Here is a 21,047-nt window from a genome sequence, read left to right as displayed (position 1 = left end):
AAATTGCGGGCAACACTGTGCCGAAGTAGACACCAGCTTCGTCACCCGTCAAGTACGGCGGTGGAACTATATCGTACCACATAACCTTGGGCCTGACGAGACGTCTTCTACGGCGCGCCACGTGCAATCCAAAACAAATCACACTCACAAAATGCTGGATACATGAGCGCCAGCGTTGCCCGCTAAAACAAGAGTTGGTTCGTACCAGGCGTCGCCTTGACCGACTTTAGCGCAATTTTGACAACAAATTGAATTTTCTTTAGAGCGACATATCACGTGTGTACCATATTGCGAACTATTTATAAGCAACAAGATCTTAAACGACACCAAACATATAAGCTGTTTGCTTGTTGGGAGAGGGTTGCGGGAATGATACGTCATGAAAGCCCTGCCGCGGCATTTTTGCCCACAAAGGCATTTTACTCTCTCGACTATAGAGTGAAGTTCTTCGATACAAGTACGTGAACGCCCCCTTAGTGGCCTCTCTCCCTCACACCACGCAAAGGCAGCGCCCTCTCACAAGACGCAGGTGTCCCTCCCTCCTCGCTCTGACTTCCCTCTCCACCTGCTTCCTCGATTTCCACTCCCGTTCGTCCTTGCTTTCCCTCTCCTGTACCGGCAGGATGCACGTCTGCTGAGAGCTTACCTCGTGCGCACTTCCCATATTTCCTTCCGAATTCGGTCTTTGGCTTCTGTCGATAGCATCGGCGAACACATACTCATGGAACACATTCTACATACAAGATATTTGGTCAGCAGCATCGCAGAAGTTCTGCATATGAAATAACGTTCTTTTCTCTCTCTCTTTTTTTTTTTAATTGTAGTTTCGCATCTTCATAGTAATGTACGGGCGTAGCGCATCGCAGAAGTGAGGAGCTTGACGTTCTTTGGGATCATGCGGTCAGGTACACATTTCTGGAAAGGAATGTTTAATGATGTGTTATACGCAACAAGGTAGTGCACCTTTCAAATATAATATAATACCGGCACTGACAGCGTACGCACAATTGCGTAAACGGCAGTGTGCAAACGGAAGAAATACAGAAGGTCAACCAATTAAATCGATCTATGTTCCCGATTGACTGGCTGCTCCTGGCAGCTACGTAGCCGACACATAGCCGACTTCTTTTGTTTTAGACACAGGGTTATGCGCATGGAATATAGTTTTTCCGCCGTACTTGACGAGCAATGCGCAGTTGGTGGCGACTTCGACACAGCGCTGCCCGTAATTTTCAATTTTAATTTTCTAAAAAGCTATTTGCGCAATCGGAACAAAAATTGTGACGTAAGAGTACTGAGGATTCAGGCTATCGAATAGATAAATTTTCTGAGATTGCATCCGCTACTGCTTTAGTACTCTTAAATGAGGGCGGCGTGGTACATATCACATGCTGACACGCATAGTGTGACCCTGCTTTTCAGGTACCCGCGTCGGTATATCAGTTAGAAATGTGTCCGCCTGCTGGTCCCAAGGTTGCGGGTTCGAAACCGGAAGAGGACACCAGCAATTTGGTGATGTTTTAGCAGCTGCTGACACGCCGTCGGTGGCGCAAAACACGAGGTGCTGGACATTATACCACGTGCTATATCAACACAAATGAAAAAACTTCGGACAAAATTTATTCAGCCAAAGTTTATGTCGTGTCTTTTGTTTTCTCTTCACGTGATATTGCTGGCTGTTTGTTGCATGTTGCAGTCTGTATTGACGATGTGTCTGATGCTGTGTGCGCCAACACTAAGGTCCCTGGGGGCCGTTCTTTAGCATTAATAAAACAACATTATTGTTGTTGTTGTTAACGGAGCATTAAACGGCAAAGTTGACGTTACCTTGACACCAACACAGAAGGAACAGGAGTTCGTTCGTGGTTTCTGAGCGAAAGAATTTGCAATTTAGGCTTTCTCTGTCCTTCCCCTTCTCAATAAGGCAAACAATGTGGAGCGCGCTCTCATTGGTCTCCTTCATCCAATTCATCCAATCATCGCTGGCGATTGTTTGAAAGGAACAGCCCGAGGCACCTGGCGGCTTCTTCAAAAGGAGAGGGAAAACGAAAGCGTAGATTGCGGTTCATGTTTCATGAATCATGTATGACCGCAACGAATGAATCCTGTTCCTTTAATGTAGATGTGAAGGTAACAGCATCCTTCATTGCGCGAGAAGAAATGTTTACACAACAGCCATTTTGAGGACAGAGAGTAAACATTAGGCGCTAACCTACAGCGACATCCTCACTGATGTTCCTAGTGGAAGAAAAAGCGAAAACACTGGTCACGGAGCCGAAGTTCTGTCCTGGTGGAATGTTGAGCATTTACACGGTGCCGGAATATTGGGAGTGGCGAACTGTGCACTTAGCAGACGACACCTAGCAGACGACACCGTCAGCGTCTTTTCCTGTCGTCTGCTACGGAATAATCTTGTGGCTGTGTCGCAGGATATTCCCCACGGTTAGGGGTGTACGTGAAGACACGACGTTGAGCGCTCGCTATCACGTGACAGCACAAAGCTATGACGTTTTTCGCATCTTCCGCCGTAGTATTCCGGGGAATGTCGCTCGTGTGAATACAACACAGTAACCCCAGCAATATGACATCGCAACAATAACGATCAAAGTGATGCCCACATACTCACGTTGAACTCCTGCACGAGTGATTCCACCGATTTATTCGGCAGCAGGTGCTTTGGAAAAGAAAATCGAAGAATCGAAGTTAATCTTTTGCAGCAAGCACGTTTTTGTATCTGATTTTTCACATGCCTACCTGATGCCACCTTACTCCCACGGTCACAGACTTCACAATGCAATTCCGGATTCTGCTTGCAAACGTTCGTTCCGGTCCTGGGTGCTGCGTGCAAACATGAATAAAAGTCAACTCGAAGCTCAGAAAGTTTATGCATCGTTCGACCTGCCTTCGAGGACAACATGCGACTCAAGAACAATGCTATGACAGCTGCATTGTTGATTTTTTTTTTAATTTAATTTATTCTTTATTTATTTTTTACAGTTAATGCAGCTGAGTCTTCCGTTGCATCCTCAGCAGAAGTGCCTGTTATAGTCCTGTCATTCAGATACTAAGTAGCTGTGCGGCCTTCCATGTCTAGCATTTTTTACCTCCAGTAATGCTCACAGATATTAGTCATTGCCGTTACCGCGCCGACAGTCAGTACACAAACAGTGCTTCGAGGACTTGCAATTCACATGATGGTCATTCGCGGCTAGAGCCTGCCATGGTTCTGTTCTGTGGCTGCTCTACGTAGCCACCTCCCCGTCTCGCTTGGGAGATTAGGAGTGGGCCGGGCTTGAATCCCGGCACCAGCTGTGGCCACCCTTACTCTTCCGGGACTCGCTCAGTTAATCTGCTAAGATATCCGTTACACGTTGCAGAGGAGATGGTGTTGCTCGAGCTGGTGCTGTCCGAGTATCTAGCTTGGGTTTTCCTGGGAAGCTGGGCAAATGTTGGCACATTTCCGTGTGAAGCCGGCCCGGGACGCACGATCCTTACCAAGTAAACTTGCACATCTCCCATGCAGGCAATAAGCAGGCAATAACACGCATCCAAACAAAGCCGAGCGAAGCCAGGCCCGCCCAACGCAGCGAGGGGGGATCGGACGTTTGGGGGAATGTGCGGTTAGCCTGCTCCTGAGTTGGCGGCTTCGTGCACCAAGGGAGGGGGAAAGGGAGGGTTGAAAGAGAGAGGGGGAAAGACGATGGCTGTACAGGAGAGGGAGGGGTGTGCAGTCCCTCTTGCTCTGGGGTTCGAGACGTCCAAGAGAATTACCCACCACGGACAACATGACACGCGAGCATCCCTCAGTGGCCTTCAGTGGGATGCTCCGTGCACCACTGCAACCATTGTCTTCCCCAACTAAGCGAAGCATGACCAACAAACCAACAAGCTTACCAGTGTTCCGTTCCCATGATACGAGTAGCACAGCCTGGCGGCTAGACAATAAATGTCGATGCCCTGCAGAAGGATGCAAATTAAAGCCAATGAGTTCCAGCGCCAGGGGTTCAACCTGGAGCCTCCTGATTACTTGTGGACTTTGTCCCTTAGCCTCTTGGAGGATCTATGTGTCGTGTGTCGCTAGATGGAGCTCGTTTGTCTATCTGTTCCCATGCAAATTTTGCCGCATTTTCCGCCTCCTTCGACGAGTAATATGATACTCCTCCATCGCGTACTGCTCCATTTTCTCACGCAGACACAAAATTGTAGGTGAAATTGAGGGGGACAAGTAGAATCCTAGTCAGCGTAATATCAATATAATGACTGATAACTTGACTCAAACCCACATCATCATCATCCATTCATCTATGTTGTTGTTGTTGTTGACTCAAACCCCACTTTATTCGATATCTTCGCGCTTCTTTATAGCTAGTTTCACCACGCATTCCCATTCCCTCCGTTTCTTACCCAGTGAACTCAAAAGCCTTCTCATCTCATTCGTCAGTGCCCCGCCCTCCACCCCTCACCCTGATACACATTACCCTCACCTTTTTTAAAAAATCTTTTGTCTTTAATCTATCTCATCTTTCTTTTAGTTTATCCTTTCTTTCCTAATTCTTTTATTTATTTTTGTTTTTGTTTTTCTGCGGAATAGCAAGCCGACATACCGTTTGGTTGACCTTTCGTCATTTTTTTCTTCGTTCTAATAAATATATCCCCCTTCCCCCTGGGTTATCCTCTTTCAAACTACGCGGAAGACGCTACTCTCCGTTCGAAGACACCATGCTGAAACAACGGCAACCGTGATACGCGGGCATCTTACAAATGGTCGCCAACACGCAGGCTTACGGCGATGTCCGAAGGCCACAAGCGGAGTACAAAAAAGGACAGCAGCAACGACAGTTCCACACCGGACACCTAGAAAGGAGATTGCCCTGATGGCATCCCTGGTACATCTAGACCTATTCAACCCGGCAAGTTGTTCCCGAGCGCGAACAGGAATGCTGGAGCACAAAGCACCCCGTCGACGAGTCTCTGTCTGAGGACTCGACATTGGATTAGACTGGATTGGATTGGTAACTGGAATCCTAGGCGAAGCAGCTCTAAAACTCTCGAACCGTGCCTCTATAGGTTTAAGGTGGCGGATACGCTACGATAATGCTAACGCACATCTACTGCATTTCTTCGGGTTCGAATCCCGGTGCCGGCTGTGCTGTCTGGGGTTTTTCCTGGGTTTTCCTCAGACCCTTTCAGACATATGTCGGGACAGTTCCCTTAGAAGTCGGCCCAGGACGCACATTCCCCCAGGGCGTGAGTCGTGACGTTGCCCACATACGTGAGGCCAACAACGGCAAGCCCTATCACCACCACCACCACCACAGCATTTCTTCTTTTTCTTCGGGGTACTCTTGCTTTGCTTAAAAGCAGGGAAGGGTAACGGTAATGGTAACGGAAACAGAAACGGTATATTACCGAAATTGGACATGGGAACGATAACAGAAACGGAAACGCCTACCACGGTCCTCCATTACCGGAAACAGAAACGGAAACGAAAATACGTCCGTTATCCTTCCCTGCTTAAAAGGGCGCTAAAGCGGAACAGTTCCTCCTCGGGCAGAATGAAAGAGACTGTTACTTTGACACAAGCACAAAAGGAACACCGTCGCGTCGTCCGTGATTTAAGCCTCGTTGCCACTTGCGGGAGAGCTGCCGCGCGGGCGCCCGCGGCGGAGTGAAGGTCGTCCTTCTTGGCCTAGCCGCGAGGGCAGATCTCTCTCCCGCGGAGCCAGTCGCGCTCTGCACGACAGATCGCGGGCGCGGGCTGCGTGTAGCCAATGAGGACACAGGCGTCCCGCGCTTTCACGATTCATAAGGAGTGCGCGGGTGAGGAAAGGGAGAGTGTAGCCTGCTCCGCGACCTCCTTTCCGCACGGCGGCGGGTGACCGCTTTTCTTCTCCGGCAAGTGGGGACGCGGCTTTATGCGCCAGCGAAACCGCAATTTGCGTTGTTCCTCTTCCCCCTTCTCAAGAGGCGCAGCGATGTGAACAGGCCTGTCATTGGTCTCCTGCAATGACAGGCCTCTCCTTCAATGTCACGTTTCTTCAACGCACGTTGAGCTGCTATTTGCCCGTTGGAAGCACTAGGACATGTATCCTGTTTCAAACGAGATAAGTATTATTCGTAAAAGGGTATTACCCGTGCTAAAGCCTCATTACTGGCAGAATACTTCACGATTAACGTCTTGCCACACATTGCCATTAACTTAGACATGAGCGCAGCACTTCTTGATGCCATAACCACGCCTGTAAAGACAGAGATACATGTTAGCAATGACAGTGATGAGAGCTCTTGTATTACTTGTGTGGCTTTGTACGAGACATCGGGTGAACTGCGTGTTTCATACCCCTGTTGTACCCTGTCACACGGGCAGTCTTCAATGATCATTGAAGCCAATGGCCATTGAACACGTCACCAAGCACGTAATGTGTCACCTGTCAGGGAGTATTGGACCCAATGCTCTGTAAGAAGTTGATACGTTACACGCTTTGCGCTAGTGCATGTTCAATGACCATTTGCTTCAATGGTCATTTAAACCTATGGTCACTGAACATGCGCTAGCGCCACCAAGCGTGCAACGTATCAACTTCTCAACGAGCACTGGATCCAATACTCCATGATAGGTGACACGTTACAGACTAGGTGGCGCTACGCGCATGTTCAGTGACCATCGGTTTAATGATAATTGAAACCAATGGTCACTGAACATGCCCTAGCGCCACCAAGTGTGTAACGTATCAACTTCTCAACCAGTTTTGGATCCAATAGGATCCAAGTTCAGCCAGCATTGGATCCAAGTCGTCGAGTATTTCCGTAGAAGGATATGGGACCTTTGATGCGAGAGAATGATTTTTAGAGATCCCTACCTAAACACTGATGGATGCTATGCATTGCGCACTTGAGCTCTTGCGGTATGTGCTCTTGATTTCAATTTCCCGCTTGAACCGACAACCGAAAACAATGTTTTTCGGTTTCCCTGGAGAGCATAAACTTTTTTTACGGTTCTCGTTCCGTTCCGGTTCGCGCAAAATAGCGGTTTTCATCGGTTTTCGGTTCCGATTTTCGTTTAACTCCGGAACCCTGCTGCTGGAGTCCCGGATGAACCCGATGTTTCTCGGCAGGGCAAGAACGAGTGTTCCATGGTGGAGCGAGTTAGGATCTGTACGGTTCAGCAAAGACGCATTCTCCGACAGGGAGAGAGAAAGCGCTCCAAATCGACTAGTGGAATTCGCCATTTCTCATCGTTATTTATGGATTGATTGTTTTCGTGGGAGTAAGGTGCATAAAATGTGCTACGCTATGTGACACCTCCGCAACTTTTTTGAAGCACATGCAGCTTCACATTAAAGTCGGGACGAATACTATGACTAAGAGTTACCAATACTGCTCGTTGAAAGCCCCGTGTTGAAACTCTGTCAAATCAGAGCACGGCATTTGAAATAAAACTATGCAATCCGACTTCACGGGCGCTTCGTTTTGATGCTTACCTGCTGGCCTTCCACAGACATCGAACCTGACGGCTACAATCTGCTGCGTCAAGACAGCAACGCACACTACCGCACGCCATATTTTTTCCATGATCTCTGACTGGAATATAGGCCAACTGGGAGACAGGAAACAGGCAGGTTATCTGCCGGCATGGCTGTTTGGACAGCTATGCAAACGGCTGACGTTGCCTAGTTAGCCTTTAACTCGCACATAGCGAGACTCGTCGATATTTTTTTAAGCTGGAGCACACCCTAAAGGAAACGCGATAGTGCATCAGATCTTGATAGTCTTCCCGCAGAACCTCGTGACTAATCACGGGGAAATCTTCGCGAGGAATATCCAAGGGATCCCCGTAATCACGGGGAATATCGAAGGAATGACGACCACCACGTGCTATAAAGACTGGTTTAGAGTCCGACGGAGCGGGGCGTGACGACGCGTAGCGCGAGCCGTCGCCGGTGAGTTCACAGTTCGACGACATTCGTCGAAGCGCGGCGCGTCGGCAACGCGCGACTACGTCAGCCGCCGCCAGGGGAGTAGAGCGACGCTCTACATCTGGCGGTGGCCAGCGAGCTGAGCACGGCGTGGGCTCCGGTGGACTCGCATTTCCCAACCTGGCGTCGCCCACTGAGCTTTTGATCGGACCTGTTAAGGAACATCCGTGCCTATATAATAGACGGGTGGACTATAGAGACAAGAAAAAAGAAGGAGAACGGCTGGGAAGACGTGTGGCTTTCTTCTTCAATTCAATGTCCATGTTTGGGGGTACCAACCGTATTACTATAGTAAAAACATAACACTACCAACGATGGGGAACACGGATTGTCTTTATTCGGATTCCAGCACGCGGGTACAGACGCAGGATGTGACTGCTTTCCCACTGCCGAAATGCGAAAATATCCGGTAGTGGTTTCGTTGCGCTGCGCCGAATCGCGTCAGAGTATGATCCCGGTAGGATGAGGAAGCGTGACCTAGCGAACGCTAGCTGTCGCCGCGAAACGCGGGAGGCGACGAGCGAAGACTACGTCGGACTCTAAACCAGACTTAACAGAAACATTATTGGCCAGTTAAAAATAAGCTGAAATAAATTCATCGCCCACGTTCGGCACGTATAAGTCATCCACCAGTCGTACCGAGCTATAGAATAAATGGTTTCGAAAGCCCCCCCCCCCCACACACACACACACACACCACGCTGCCTTTCTTTCTTTTTCTTTCTTTTTTTTTCGGCAGCACCGTATCTGGAGGACATCTGTAAAAGTATGGCAGGGATGTGGTGTCTATAGTCCACGAACGCATTGGTATAGGGTACAGCAAGGGTTGTCTGATATCCGTTGTCATCATAGCCCATCGGAAAGCGCTCGTGATCTGCAACATCATCCTCCTTTACGAGAAGTGGCCATGCACCTCCAGGCATGTCTAGTGCTCACCGACCAAGCGCTTTTCTACACGTTCTTGCCAGAATCAAATGCCTCGGTTCTCTTACCATCAATATCGGTCTCTCGAAGCAATAAACCGTGCTCGTCTCAAATCGAAAGAAAGAAGTCACTGAAAAGGTTAGCCAGCTGTAGGACTCGAACCCACATCTTCTGGATTACTTTTACACTGCCTTACACCTTACACTTTCCAGTGACTTCCTTTTTTTTTCATTATTCTTAGCCACTTGAGGCTTGTGTGTTGTACTGTCCTTCCTTCTGTGCTCCAGCCTCAGAACATCAATTTCCATCGTCTCAAATCCCACGGGGCCCATTTTCTGCCTCTTCGCATGGAGTACGCAGTGCGACATGCTCTCTCTGGTATTGGTTAAACGATTTGCGCCTCCTTGGCCTTGCCTGGCAATCATCAGTGCCCACAGCCCACATTCTATCTCCAGTAGCATCCGGCTCCTCAAGCACACGCTCGTCATTCTCAAACTCAACCATCCCCTCTGGTTGTACATCCTCTTGCGCTTACACATTGACGTCTACCATACTACATCGCTCTCTATCGCTAACATTTCCTGTGCTTCACCTGCGCTTTCATGGCGGACCGCTCCGGACTCCTGCGCACCTGAATACGTCCACTCTTGACAGTCCAGTCCTGCCATAGACCATAGCTCGCGTGTTGGTGGTGGTGGTGGTGGTGGTGATAGGGCTTGCCGTTGTCGGCCTCACGTATGTGGGCAACGTCACGACTCACGCCCTGGGAATATGTGCGTCCTGGGCCGACTTCTAAGGGAACTGTGCCGACATATGTCTGAAAGCGTCTGAGGAAAACCCAGGAAAAACCCCAGACAGCACAGCCGGCACCGGGATTATCCGCTCGCGGCACCGGGAAAAGCTCGCGTGTTGCGACTATATTAGCAAGTATGGATTGCAGAGCAATTGGAAGTATGCAAGTGTGTTGCAAGTGTATTTCCGCTGGTGTATCGTAAAGATTTGATTTAGAGTCCGGCGGGGCGGGGCGTAACGACGCGCAGCGCGCATCGTCTGCCACCGTCGGTGAGTTCATAGTTCGACGACACCCGGCGAAGCGCGGCGTGGCGTGGCGGCAACGCGCGTCACGTCAGCCGCCGTCTTGGGAGTAGAGCAATGTTCTACATCTGGCAGTGGCAAACGAGCTGTGCACGGCGTGGGCTGCGATGGACTCGCATTTCCAAACATGGCGTCGCCCAGTGAGCCTTTGATCGAAGCTGAACATCCGTGCCTATATAATGAACTACGGATAGATTAGAGAGACAAACAAAAGAAAAAGAACATCTGGGAAGACGTGCGACTTTCTTCTTCAATTCAATGTTCATTTTGGGGGATACCAACCGTATTACAGTAGTACAAACTTACGATGGGAACACGGGTTGTCTTTATAGTCGGATTCCAATACGCGGGTACAGTTGCCAGATACGACTACTTTCCCACTACGAAATCCGGAATTCACTACATCTCCGGAAGTGTTTTCGTTGCGCTGCGCCGAATCGCGTCAGACTATGACCCCGGTTCGATCAGGAAGTCTGGCGTAGCGAACTATGGCGAACGCTGGTTATCAACGCGCAACGCGGGCCGCGATAGGGGAAGACTACGCCGGACACTCCGGCAAGCACTTGTGGCGTAGACTGCAGTAGTGTGACTGAAAATTCCACACGAGATATCAATCTCGATGGCGGCGCAAGGAAAACGATTCCCAAGTAAAAGAATCCGGTATGCGTGCTCAGCGTTCACAATATGCAGTCCATAGAAGATGACTAACAAATCTTGTACTGCACGACATTGGAATACGGATCAACAGCGCTCGTCGAGATCTTCAAGACGTTTATTCGTCACATTTATTTTGTCATATGAATGTGTGGCCAGAGAAACGGTTGTTACTGTGAACAGATCGCCGTACGCGCTATATCAATATTTATTTTGGTAGCAATTTGGTCAACGAACGCTGCAGCTCGCTAGTCCCAGATTCGGCAGCGCGGTTCCTGATTCATGGCACTGCTTCCACCGCACTTGAACACCTTAAGAAACTGCTCGTCGTTTCCAAGTGGTACGTTCACCCTCTCCCAGTTCGGACTCTCGTGATGCTGCTTAGCCCTTCTAAAGTTGTAATCGTGGTCGAGAACTTCGCACATGCCCTGGGCGTACGACACGTAGAACAGCTGCGCCCACGTCAGGCCCTCCAGAGCCTCAGAACCTCGTACTGAACCGGAATGCCTTAGGGTCGACGCGTACGCTTCGTAGACGTCCTTACCGGGACCCACGACAGCGTTGTCGACAACGTTCAGCGCTGTGAGGAGGTCTTCTCGATTAGCTAATTTATTTTCAACGGGGTCCCTAATCTTTAGGTACTGCTTATTGATGCATGACCTTATTCTCTCGTAGTTGCGCCGTGCGGACAGAGCCGAAGACACTCTGACAGACAACCGCGTTCGTGGTCGATTATCAATGTTCCCGCAATGGAGAGCACGGACGAGGCACCGTAGAAGCTTGATCCCAAAGCGAGGAACTTGAAACAGCAACGAAAAGGGAGTCGGATAATCCCGAACGTTCAGTGTAGACAATGGTAATAGGAGAACTTTCTGGTCGGAATAGTACGTGCAGTCCTCGTGAGCAAAACTGCCGCTCAAGTCGCTGGCACCTGCTGATATGGAAGTCACAACGGAGGATTTGAAGCGATGAGACCGTAGGTGTTGGTACGATAGCAATGTTTGTCCAGGCACAACATCTGGAAGGCGCCCAGATGGAGGCCCTTGCGTCAGGCTGTCAGACCCTGTGTCGTTCTCGAAGAAAAAACGTACGTTAATTTCTCGTAATTGTCGAGCAACCTGGGCTCGGGTGCCCGGATCCATCCAGTGCAACTTTGAGATCCGATTAACGGCGCTCTTCTTTAGGTCAGAGGCCAGCACCCTCAGTGCAGGAAGGTCAACGTTTTTCTGTACCGCAGCATAGACTACACGTTCCGCGATTTCCTTAGGAAGAGCATCGTCGAGAAGTGCGCGAACGCATTCGGATTCACGCGTCACAGCTGCGGAAGTCTTCTTGCCCAGGGAAAGGACCTCCTTGGCGCTGCTCGGGGAGAAGAGGAACGCGTGACGAACCACACTGAAGCCGAGATAGTTCAGGATTATTCTTGAAGGCGTGGCTTGAACTAGTCGAACCAAATCATCGACAAATTTGGAAGCCTGCGTCGTGTGCAAGCTCCCGTTGGGAGGCGAGATGTCTTCGTCCCCGAAGGCATTGGTGATAAATGGCTTAACGACCGTCGTGAGGCCGTCTCGTCTTTCTGCTTCGCCGTCGCTCAAGTTTGACAACTTAAGGATGAAGTCTGATACTTCCGAAGACACCTGATCGAAGTAGGACCCCGTCGGGTGGACCACCTTAAACGCTTTCGCAACGTCACCCGCAAGGGCGTCTCTACCAACGTATTTCCGAGAATCACGCTGGACGGCAGGAATGTGTTTCCCCCGGCTTAAGATTATTTCCCCCTTGTTACGACGCAGCGATGGTATTACTCTCACGTCCAAGAGAGGAGATAAGGACATGAGTCTCAGGATTTTACCGGCTTTCCTCCACACCTCAGCGACGTCAGGTTGATAGTCATAGGCTGCATGCGGCCATCCTCGGAGCCCAGTCATGTTGAGAATGATCAAGAAAGGCGCGTTTCCCAAGTGAACTATCTCGTCCACGTTGATGCAGCCCTGCCAGAATTGCCGCGAAGTCGCGATATCACCGTTGCCTGAAGTGTTCTCCTTGAAGAAGTTTACCACCGCCCTCTGAATTTCGTTCTTCACCAAACCATCGAAAGACGCGTACGATCCTTTCGCTTTCCACTGAGACGAACACGCATGACCATAGAAATCGTCGCAGGGATTTACGGAGCGATTTACAGACTGTGTCAAAGCTAGAGCTTCCAAGCTACAGTGTAGACTCACGCATGAGCCAGTACTATTTGGAGAGGGATTTCGCGCATCGTCAAACCTCTGCCACGGGCCAAACATTTTGGCGCTATCGCCTCCTTCAAATATCTCTTCCTCTTCCTCGTGTGTCCATCTCCTCTTGCGGTACAAACTTATGGCACCCGCAATACCCGCTATGGCGACTATACACAGGAGGAAGTAAACTGCACTCTGACCCTTGTTAGTAAACCTTCTGAGACCTTTGGGGGGTGTTCTACTGTTGCGAGCGACTTCCGGAAGTATTGGGTCGACGGACCTTTGTTTGCTTCTGTCCCAGATGTCGACACCATCTGATCGTGACGGCGATTCAGTGGAGATCGTGAAACTGTACGCATTCTTACCAGATCCGGAAGACTGAGAGTAAGAACAAGACGCACTCACAGACTTCCTCAGGTCGACAGCAGGAGCCGACGTGGAGGCCAACGTGACGACGGCTTCTCCGTCGGATGCCGCGTTCAGAGGTGCCTGCGTAGCTTCGCATGCAGTCATGAACGAATCTGAAGTGAACAGCGTACCTACAGTCCTCTGAATGGCTGGTTGCGAGAACGCATTTCGTGGAGATCGCCTCGTCCGTTCTTCGGCCATGAAGCCACTCCTCCTTCCTTGAGGGCTGTGGGAACGTCTGTATGCAAAGGCCGGCTGATGCCAGTGTGGTGGCCCGAACGGATGGTGGTGGTGGTGATGCGCGGGACGCACAGGTTGCGCACCGCCCCCAATCAAAATAGATTGACCAGTGAATCTTGGGCCCATGTGAGCAGGATACATTGGCGGCGAAGGAAAAGTATATCGCGTGTTGCTCTTGATCATGGTTATTCTTTCTTGTTCTCTTGGGTCCTGTTGAAAGTGGTTGGATCGTTCTGGTCCGGCTGTTGGTGGTCCAGGCTGAATGAGGACAGTTCGGGTGAGACTTGGAGAGAGATGTAAAGGTTGCGGAGACGCGGTTTGCTGCGGAAGCATTGAAGGCAGGCCACCTCGATGTGTTGACGTTATTCTTGTAGCTGAATGACTGCTCGCTAATCCTGGTTGCTGCGTCTGCAGGCTGGCATTCTCCTGTGTATTTGGCGTGCGTGTACTGTGTACCTGCGTTAAGATAGTATGTCCGCCCCCTTGCGACTGCAGAAGGAATGTCTGCCCGCTCTCCATACCATCGAGAGTGATAGGGCTGACCTGACCTTGCCCGAGTGTCTGTGTCAAGATCGGTGGTCGACCTCCGCTTCCAGGTACTATAATTGTTTGCTGTACAGGCATACCTTGCAAGCCTTCAGTTCCTGGATGCGGTATATAAGGGCCCATTGATGGCATCATGCCGAGAGGGATCTGTGCACCCGATCGTACGTTTGGTTGACGAAATGGGTCAGTTCCTACAGTAGGCAATCCAAACTGTTCTTCCGTATTTGCAAAGCATTTTATCTCTGTCTTCGATGAACATCTCGTTCTACTAGAAGCATGAGGATCCTGTTTGCTTTGTCCAGGTAAAGCTGACGATGCTTCTTCACGTCGGCTAATTAGCTCATTGGACAATGAGTGGCTGGCTTTCCCATGGCTTATCTCAACGTGTGGCTGAATCAGATCATGCGCGCCACCAGTGTCGATGGTTTCGTAACCCGTGGTTGAAGCCTCCGCCATGAGCCGCGCTTCTAAAGCCCTACGCTGTCTCAACTCTTTGATTCTTTTGTAGTGCGATGTTTCGAGACGTCTGGACCCTGAACGTCTGGACTCTGAGTGTCTTGACCCCGACCTGGACTGATTGGTATCTGAAAAAGCAGGACGCCTTGATGCTAGATATTTTTTCATATCTGCAGGGGGTACATGCCACACGTTTATCCGAGGGCTTGCAACGCTAGCTTTAAAAATTGATTCCTGTCCGACCTTTGACTTCGCATCATCGTACTGCGACGCACATGAACTGCCAGAACCTTTCTGCTGTGCTCGCTCTTCATTCTTTAAGCTTTTACTTTTGTCATTGCCTTTTTTCACTTTGTGAGTGACATCTTCGGACGACCCACCACCTTTTACCTCCGTCCTGGATGTCTTCACTATCAACGTCTGCTTTTCGTCGCCGTCCTGATGCTCAAGAATAATCTTGGGAGTCAACCCTTCTTCAGGAAATATTTGCAGGTTAATGCGTTCCACACTCGGTTCCGGACTTCGTTCGACACTAGATGGTTTCTGTTTAGAAGTCGGAGGACTACGAGAGCTACCGCGGTGGTGGGCAATATGTCCAGCTTGCACCTTAATAGCATCTGGTCCTACCCTCAGGGATGGAGGATGTTTCCTCACCGCGTTGGAATCCACTGTATCTGCACGACGGGTGAGGCCCAACTCGGAATATTTTTGCCTTGCAGCGTTGTGGGGAGTAACATTGATTTCTGAGCTCACTTCTGGAATCTTCCGCCGTTGACGCACGTCCACGTTGGAGCTGATACGACTTTGGGATCCACTTCTAGGACTCGTTGCTCCAGAAATATTCGTTGCAGATTCCACGTGGGACGTTGCGGTCGTGTAACCTGCCTGAGCAGTGTAGCCCGTCCGTGATGTACAGCCTGTATACGAAGTGCCCTCAATGTCAGACTTCGAGCTAATGATAGAGGAGCTTCGACAAGGACTGCGTTTGTCCCGAACGTCTTCACGGTTTCCCGCCTCCCATTCTTGACTCGTTGAAATTATACTTCTCCAACCAGTCCCTCCTGTCTCCCTCTTTGTGCGGCGATACTTGTCAGTTTCCTCGCGTGTGCCTTCCCGGCCTCCCCATTCGTCGACGGGAACTTTAGTTCTGGTACGGCGCCGTGAGTCACGAGGTAAATCTCGTTTTCTGGATCCATCGCTAAAACTAATCAACGAAGCACGGAAAAGAGACCCGTCAAGTACGCTGGTGTCGGCGGGTGCGTATTCACTGGAAGGGTGACGCTTGAGCGGTCCTCTCTGTGTTGACCATAGAGAGGGTGATTGAGACCTGCTCCTCGATGAGTTTTCGGTGTTCGTAGTTGTGCGTCCTGGTTGTCGCATTCTTCCACCGTCGTCAGAGCTGCTGCTATGGCCTTCTACATAATAATCTCCGAATCCTTCCCTCCTGCGTTCATACCGCGTTTCCACACTTAGTTCTGGTGTCCCTTCTTTCCAATTTCGTGACGGTCCCCTTCTTCCTCCGTCGTCGCCCTGCTGACGTTCTTTCTTTCGATCATCCGGTGTGTAGCGTCCGCCGTTGTCAGCCTCATACCTGCCACGCTGAGGTTGTCGTTGGCTTGACATGAAGTTGCTATCTCTAACCGATATGCATTCTTGCTGATGCTGTGGTTTCCTTGACCTAAAATCTTTGCTTCTATCACGCTGTCCCCGTCTTCTTCTACCCCATTCTTGTTCTTCTACATCTGCTTCAATATCTTTTTCATACTCTTCAGTACCTTCTGTTCTAATAACCATACTGCCATCCTCAACGTAACCACCTGGTGGTGACCTCGGTCTTATGTCACTTTCATTGACATTCTGGTAATCACCCGAAAGCCATTCCGGTCTAAACTCGTCGCCTTCCTCGCTCTTCCATTCAGCCGCGTACCAACGGGCCTTGGAACTCTTAAATTGTCTGTAGTCTCCATCCTTGTCAGTCCTGCTGTCATTCGAAGTCGTCGCAGTTCTTGATATAATTTCGCCTGGTCTCTTGTATTCCTCTGAACTGGCTTTCGTCCTCAGTCTATAGAAAACCTCTGGGCTACGGTGCCCGTCTCGTGGAGGAGAAATTTGTATTGTCCTGCTAACGTCAACTCCCTTCTGTCTCTTTCGCTTGCTTGGTGATCGCGGTTGTTGTCTGAGGTCACCCTTGCTGGAATCCCAGTCAGGTGGTGGTGGAGCAAAAGGGGGAGGTGGTGGCACGGGGGGAGGTGGTACCCCAGAAAGCAGAGGTGACAAAGGTGTTCTCATAGTGAAATCTACAAGGTCCCTCCGGTACGCGTGAGCGGGCGGTTGCGTAAATGAGGGAGGAGGTGATGCAGGAGCTGGATGAACAGTCGAGAGAATGTCTCTACGACCGTGGCGAGTCTGATTTTCTCCTTTCACGTCCATCTTGCGGTCCCGTGACGGCCTTCGTTTGTTATATACTTCGATTTCAACTTCCTTTAGGTGTCCTAAACCACGGCGAGATGCAGGTGACCGTGTCACATGTCCAGATTCAGGCTCCTCCTGTTCGCAGGACGTCCTCGTAGTGCCCCGATTCCTTCGGTGATGCACGTCTTGAGGGCGAGTTCCACGTGCATATCTTCGGTCATAAGAAGTGTCTCTTGTACGGAATCCAAAACTTTCCCGCTGGTCGTACCGCGTACCTTGTGGAAGGATCTCGTCTGCGTCTCTTTTACCGTACGATGAACCTCGCGGGTCAATCTCGCCTTTTCGTTGATCGTACGACGAACTTCTTGAGCGGTTTACCGCGGTTCCTCTCCGATCATTGGGGGCGCGACGCTGCTGACCGTGAAGCAACTCGAACATTTCTATCATGTCGGCCTCCTTCCTGCTGCGCCCAGCGTCGCGGGGAATCGCTGTTGCCCTTCGTTCGAACGAAAACTGTCGGTGTGTGTATGATGGAACGTCTCCCCGACGAGGCGGACTATCGCGTCGTTGGTTCTCTCCAACCTCTTTGGATCTCTCTGAAGGCCGCGTGCGTTTCTTTGCCACGACCTCTTCTGAACACTTGTCACAGAGCCGCCGTTCTGAACGCTCACAGCTTCCGGTACTGTCAATATTCAAGGACGCTGTACGTGGAAGTATCAGGCGAATTCCTCCGCCGCCGTTACGCTTGATCCTAATACCTTCCTCTTCACCATCGCCCTTTTTCTTTGCCTTTGATGACTTGATGCCCCCTTGTTTCTTTTCGCACACCTTCCGTGTTCCTTCCATTTCTTGCCCTTTCTCGCTTGATGTCGAGTTTTCCTCCTCGTTCACATCCATAACCTCCTCCTTCCGCTCATGCTTTCTAGCATCTGCCTTACCTGTCGCTCGGCTCGCTCCTTCTGCATGACTCGCCTTCCGCGTCCCGTTACTGTCTGCGCTTCCAGTACTACCGACACTAGTCCTAGTTCCCCAACTGTCCCTGCTAGCTCTGCTGTCTTTACTAGCCCTGCTAAGTCTGCTTCCATCACTAGCTTCTCGTGCCTCGTCTTTACTGGTCATGGTTCCTTCTGTTTCCAGAAGATCGCTGGATTCGTCTCCTTTTGACCTTCGAGCCACGGGCTTTTCTTTCCCCTTCCTCCATCCCGCTTTCTTCACGATGGAGACCTGTTTGCGGTCTTTCGCTGCACCTACTGCCACGCCTGAAGGGATTTTCTTCCGCCTATAGACGAGGTTTCTAAAGAAACGCACCTTCTTGTTTTTGCGCCCATCGCCTTCGGATACCTCTGTCAGCGTCACTTCTTGGCTTCCTTCATCGTCTATGTCAATCCTACTGGTTGAGCTGGAGGTCTTCTTGGACGAATCCCTTTTCTTTTTACGCGATATCTGCACTATTTCCGACGAAGTTGATTTCGCCTTCTTCGAGCGCTTCTTCCTCTCAGGAGACCACTTTTCAGCGTCATCTTCACCTTCCTCAAAATAACTTGCTTCAAGCACGATAGGTTGGATCTTTGACCGGTCAAAGTCCCCCTTCACGTCTCCAGACAGAGATTCCAAGAGGCTGCAGATGGTTTCAAAGTTGTCTAGGTCTTCCACTGATGTGCGTATGACCCTTATTCGTGGTTGAGGAGAATCATAGCCAAGAGGGGAACACTCCGTTTCTAGGTCCGACTCATTTGCTAGTTGAGCCTCTTCCCTAAGGCTATCGATGTCGTCATTAGCCATGTTGAGAAACTGTGGGCTCGTTTTATCGGTTTGCCTTTGCTTGGATGATGGACTTCTGTGTTTCTTGACTGATAGACGAGCACCACGAGGACTACGTGATATTCGTTGGACGTCGTAAACCGAATACTCGTCCGACCCAGCTGTCTCCGTCGCAGTCGCGTTCCATTTCTTGTTTTTCATCGCAATTTTGTTTTCAGCAACTGCGAATGAATCAGCATAATCCAGCTCCGCACCTGGCCGGGCAGGGTACATCTCGTAGACCGGATACATGTGTAAGCTACCGGCAACGTTTCCTACAGTACCACTTTTCATACCATCAATGCAGACTGTCTTGCCTGATATTATCTGCTCACCCCCGCCACCCATCTGTTCGAGTTCCAATTTGAGATTTTCCTCTAAGCCGTTAAAAGCTGGGACTATTTCGTCCTGTGCGAATTCGTCTTTGCCGGGTTCAGGCACCACCTCGGCACCAGATCTTTCTAGCCGTCTCTCGCTTTCCGCCACCGATGTACGACGAACCACTGCATCACGCGGTACCGCACAGAATCCATGCACTGCCGACGCTTGTTCACTATCTGCAGCTCGACTTTCGCTCGCACCTCCAGTTTCAAGCGTGGGTGTTTCCGTGGCATCGTTTTGCGCGCCTCTCTCAGCGGAAGGTGTCGAGGCACACGACGTCTCCATACGAATTGCATCTCCAGATGATCGACCATTTGCAGAGGACTTCGGGTAGTTGTGTATAGGTGATGGTACCGGATGGTGCTCTAGCGTAACTTCGCATTCACTGTCATGTTCCGGATCCTCCTCACGTACCCCGTTGCACCTAGACGAGCTTTCGCCGTCGTCAGACTCATCAGATCCTTGAGCACTGCCTGAAGCACATGAGCGTGATGACCCTGCCGATGATGCAGTCTGGGCCTCGTCCTCCATACCAATAACTTTTTTTTTGTTTTGAGATAGCCCTGGAATATATGGCGTCAGTTATGTCCGGTGCAAAAGAGCATCCCGACTTACCTGCGTAAAAATTCGCGACTTGCCCGCGAACATCCAGCTGTTATGTCGGGCTACATGGACAGAAGTATCCACCAGTCTACGAAAGGTGGAGAACATGCGACAGTGTCCGCGGAGCGATGGAATGGCGGGTGCGCATGCCCCGGGGACGGCGTTGCTTCGTCTTCGTCGCGAGGGCTTTCTTGATGACGGTGACTTTAATGCTAAGTCCGAACTACGACTGGAAAGATCTTTGAAAGTTGTGGGAATATTTGCCACACTGGGGGGCTATGCCCGCCTGTCACGCCGGTTGGGGAGTACGCAAACAGCCAGGGTGAGCAACAAACCAACAGAGCTTATTTACTAGAGATAAGACGAATCCAACGTATTTCCAATCTGGATTCGAATCCAAGGAAGGTCCTACGAATCCACGAATCTTACGAATCCTTTCTTTAAACGGAGCTTAGAAAGCCAGAAAAAAAAAAGCACCTCTAGTGAAAAGTGTTTTGAAGCAGAACATGATACCTAACAAATTAAATAATGCTTCAGCTTCAGGAAAAAATATACCCATGTAGTTCTTCTTAAACGTAATTTATTTAACATGTTGTTCGTCGACTACAAGAAATGCATAAATTCTCGTGTCCGAGTTATTTCCATAAAATTGAGCAACAATCAATACCCAAAACAGGATACTTTTAAACTTGTAATGTAACAGTTCCTGTCTGAATTCTTTCACTCCAGAGCAATGTAAACAAACAAACAAATGAAACACGTCGGACAATCAGGCTTTCGGCGGTCCCCGGAGGCGCCAATTCGAAGAAGAAACAAACAAACGTGGTTGGCGGATTCGATTCGTCGTTTTGCGGGCACTGAGATTCGGATTCGCGAATCTCGAATCCCCCCTGCCTGGGATTCGAGGATTCGTGGATTCGCGGATTCGGTTGACACATCCCTATTATTTACCTGCGACAACAAAAAAGAAAGAAGAGAGCTCCGAGCATCGGGGGCGTGCCATTAGCTATAGTTTAGCCCTGATAAATCTCCCAACGCGCCTTGTTCCTAGCCGTCCCGTTCCGCAACACCACCACCGCCAGCACGCTAACCACTCGGCCACACGCTGGCGCCGATTACAATTTCTTCCTTAGAGCGCGGGAGGAAAGCAAAGGTTTAGGGAGGAAAGCAATGCGAAGGAAACAATTTTGCGACGGTGCAGCCAACCCTCACCGGAAGCGAACCTTAACTAGATCGCACGAGTCCGCCTTAAAGCGGTGGGCTCGAAGATAGAGCTGGAAGCGACGGTGACACTGCCAGATAGCCCGTGCAACGCGGTGTTCTTCTG

General features: G+C 50.2%; 2 protein-coding genes across 2 annotated transcripts; both read right to left on the bottom strand.

Moving 5' to 3' along the window:
• Positions 1-799: 799 nt before the first annotated feature.
• On the bottom strand, positions 800-7,572 carry LOC135367549 (uncharacterized). The gene is made up of 6 exons (XM_064600842.1): positions 7,482-7,572; positions 6,133-6,239; positions 3,895-3,957; positions 2,755-2,838; positions 2,627-2,674; positions 800-915 (listed from the first exon to the last, which is right to left on the bottom strand). Exons 1-6 carry the CDS (start codon positions 7,570-7,572, stop codon positions 835-837), a joined length of 474 nt encoding a protein of 157 aa, XP_064456912.1. The 3' UTR covers positions 800-834.
• A 3,177-nt stretch (positions 7,573-10,749) lies between these two features.
• Positions 10,750-19,908, bottom strand: LOC135366659 (uncharacterized). Its single transcript, XM_064599464.1, has 2 exons — positions 19,733-19,908; positions 10,750-19,680 (listed from the first exon to the last, which is right to left on the bottom strand). The coding sequence occupies exon 2, from the start codon at positions 19,646-19,648 to the stop codon at positions 10,898-10,900; it is 8,751 nt and encodes a 2,916-aa protein (XP_064455534.1). The 5' UTR covers positions 19,649-19,680; positions 19,733-19,908; the 3' UTR covers positions 10,750-10,897.
• Between the last annotated feature and the right edge of the window lie 1,139 nt (positions 19,909-21,047).

This window comes from Ornithodoros turicata, chromosome 8, assembly GCF_037126465.1.
Source record: "Ornithodoros turicata isolate Travis chromosome 8, ASM3712646v1, whole genome shotgun sequence".
NCBI lineage: Eukaryota > Metazoa > Arthropoda > Arachnida > Ixodida > Argasidae > Ornithodoros > Ornithodoros turicata.
Note: the sequence above shows the minus strand (reverse complement) of the source record. Positions and strands in the feature narration are given on the sequence as shown.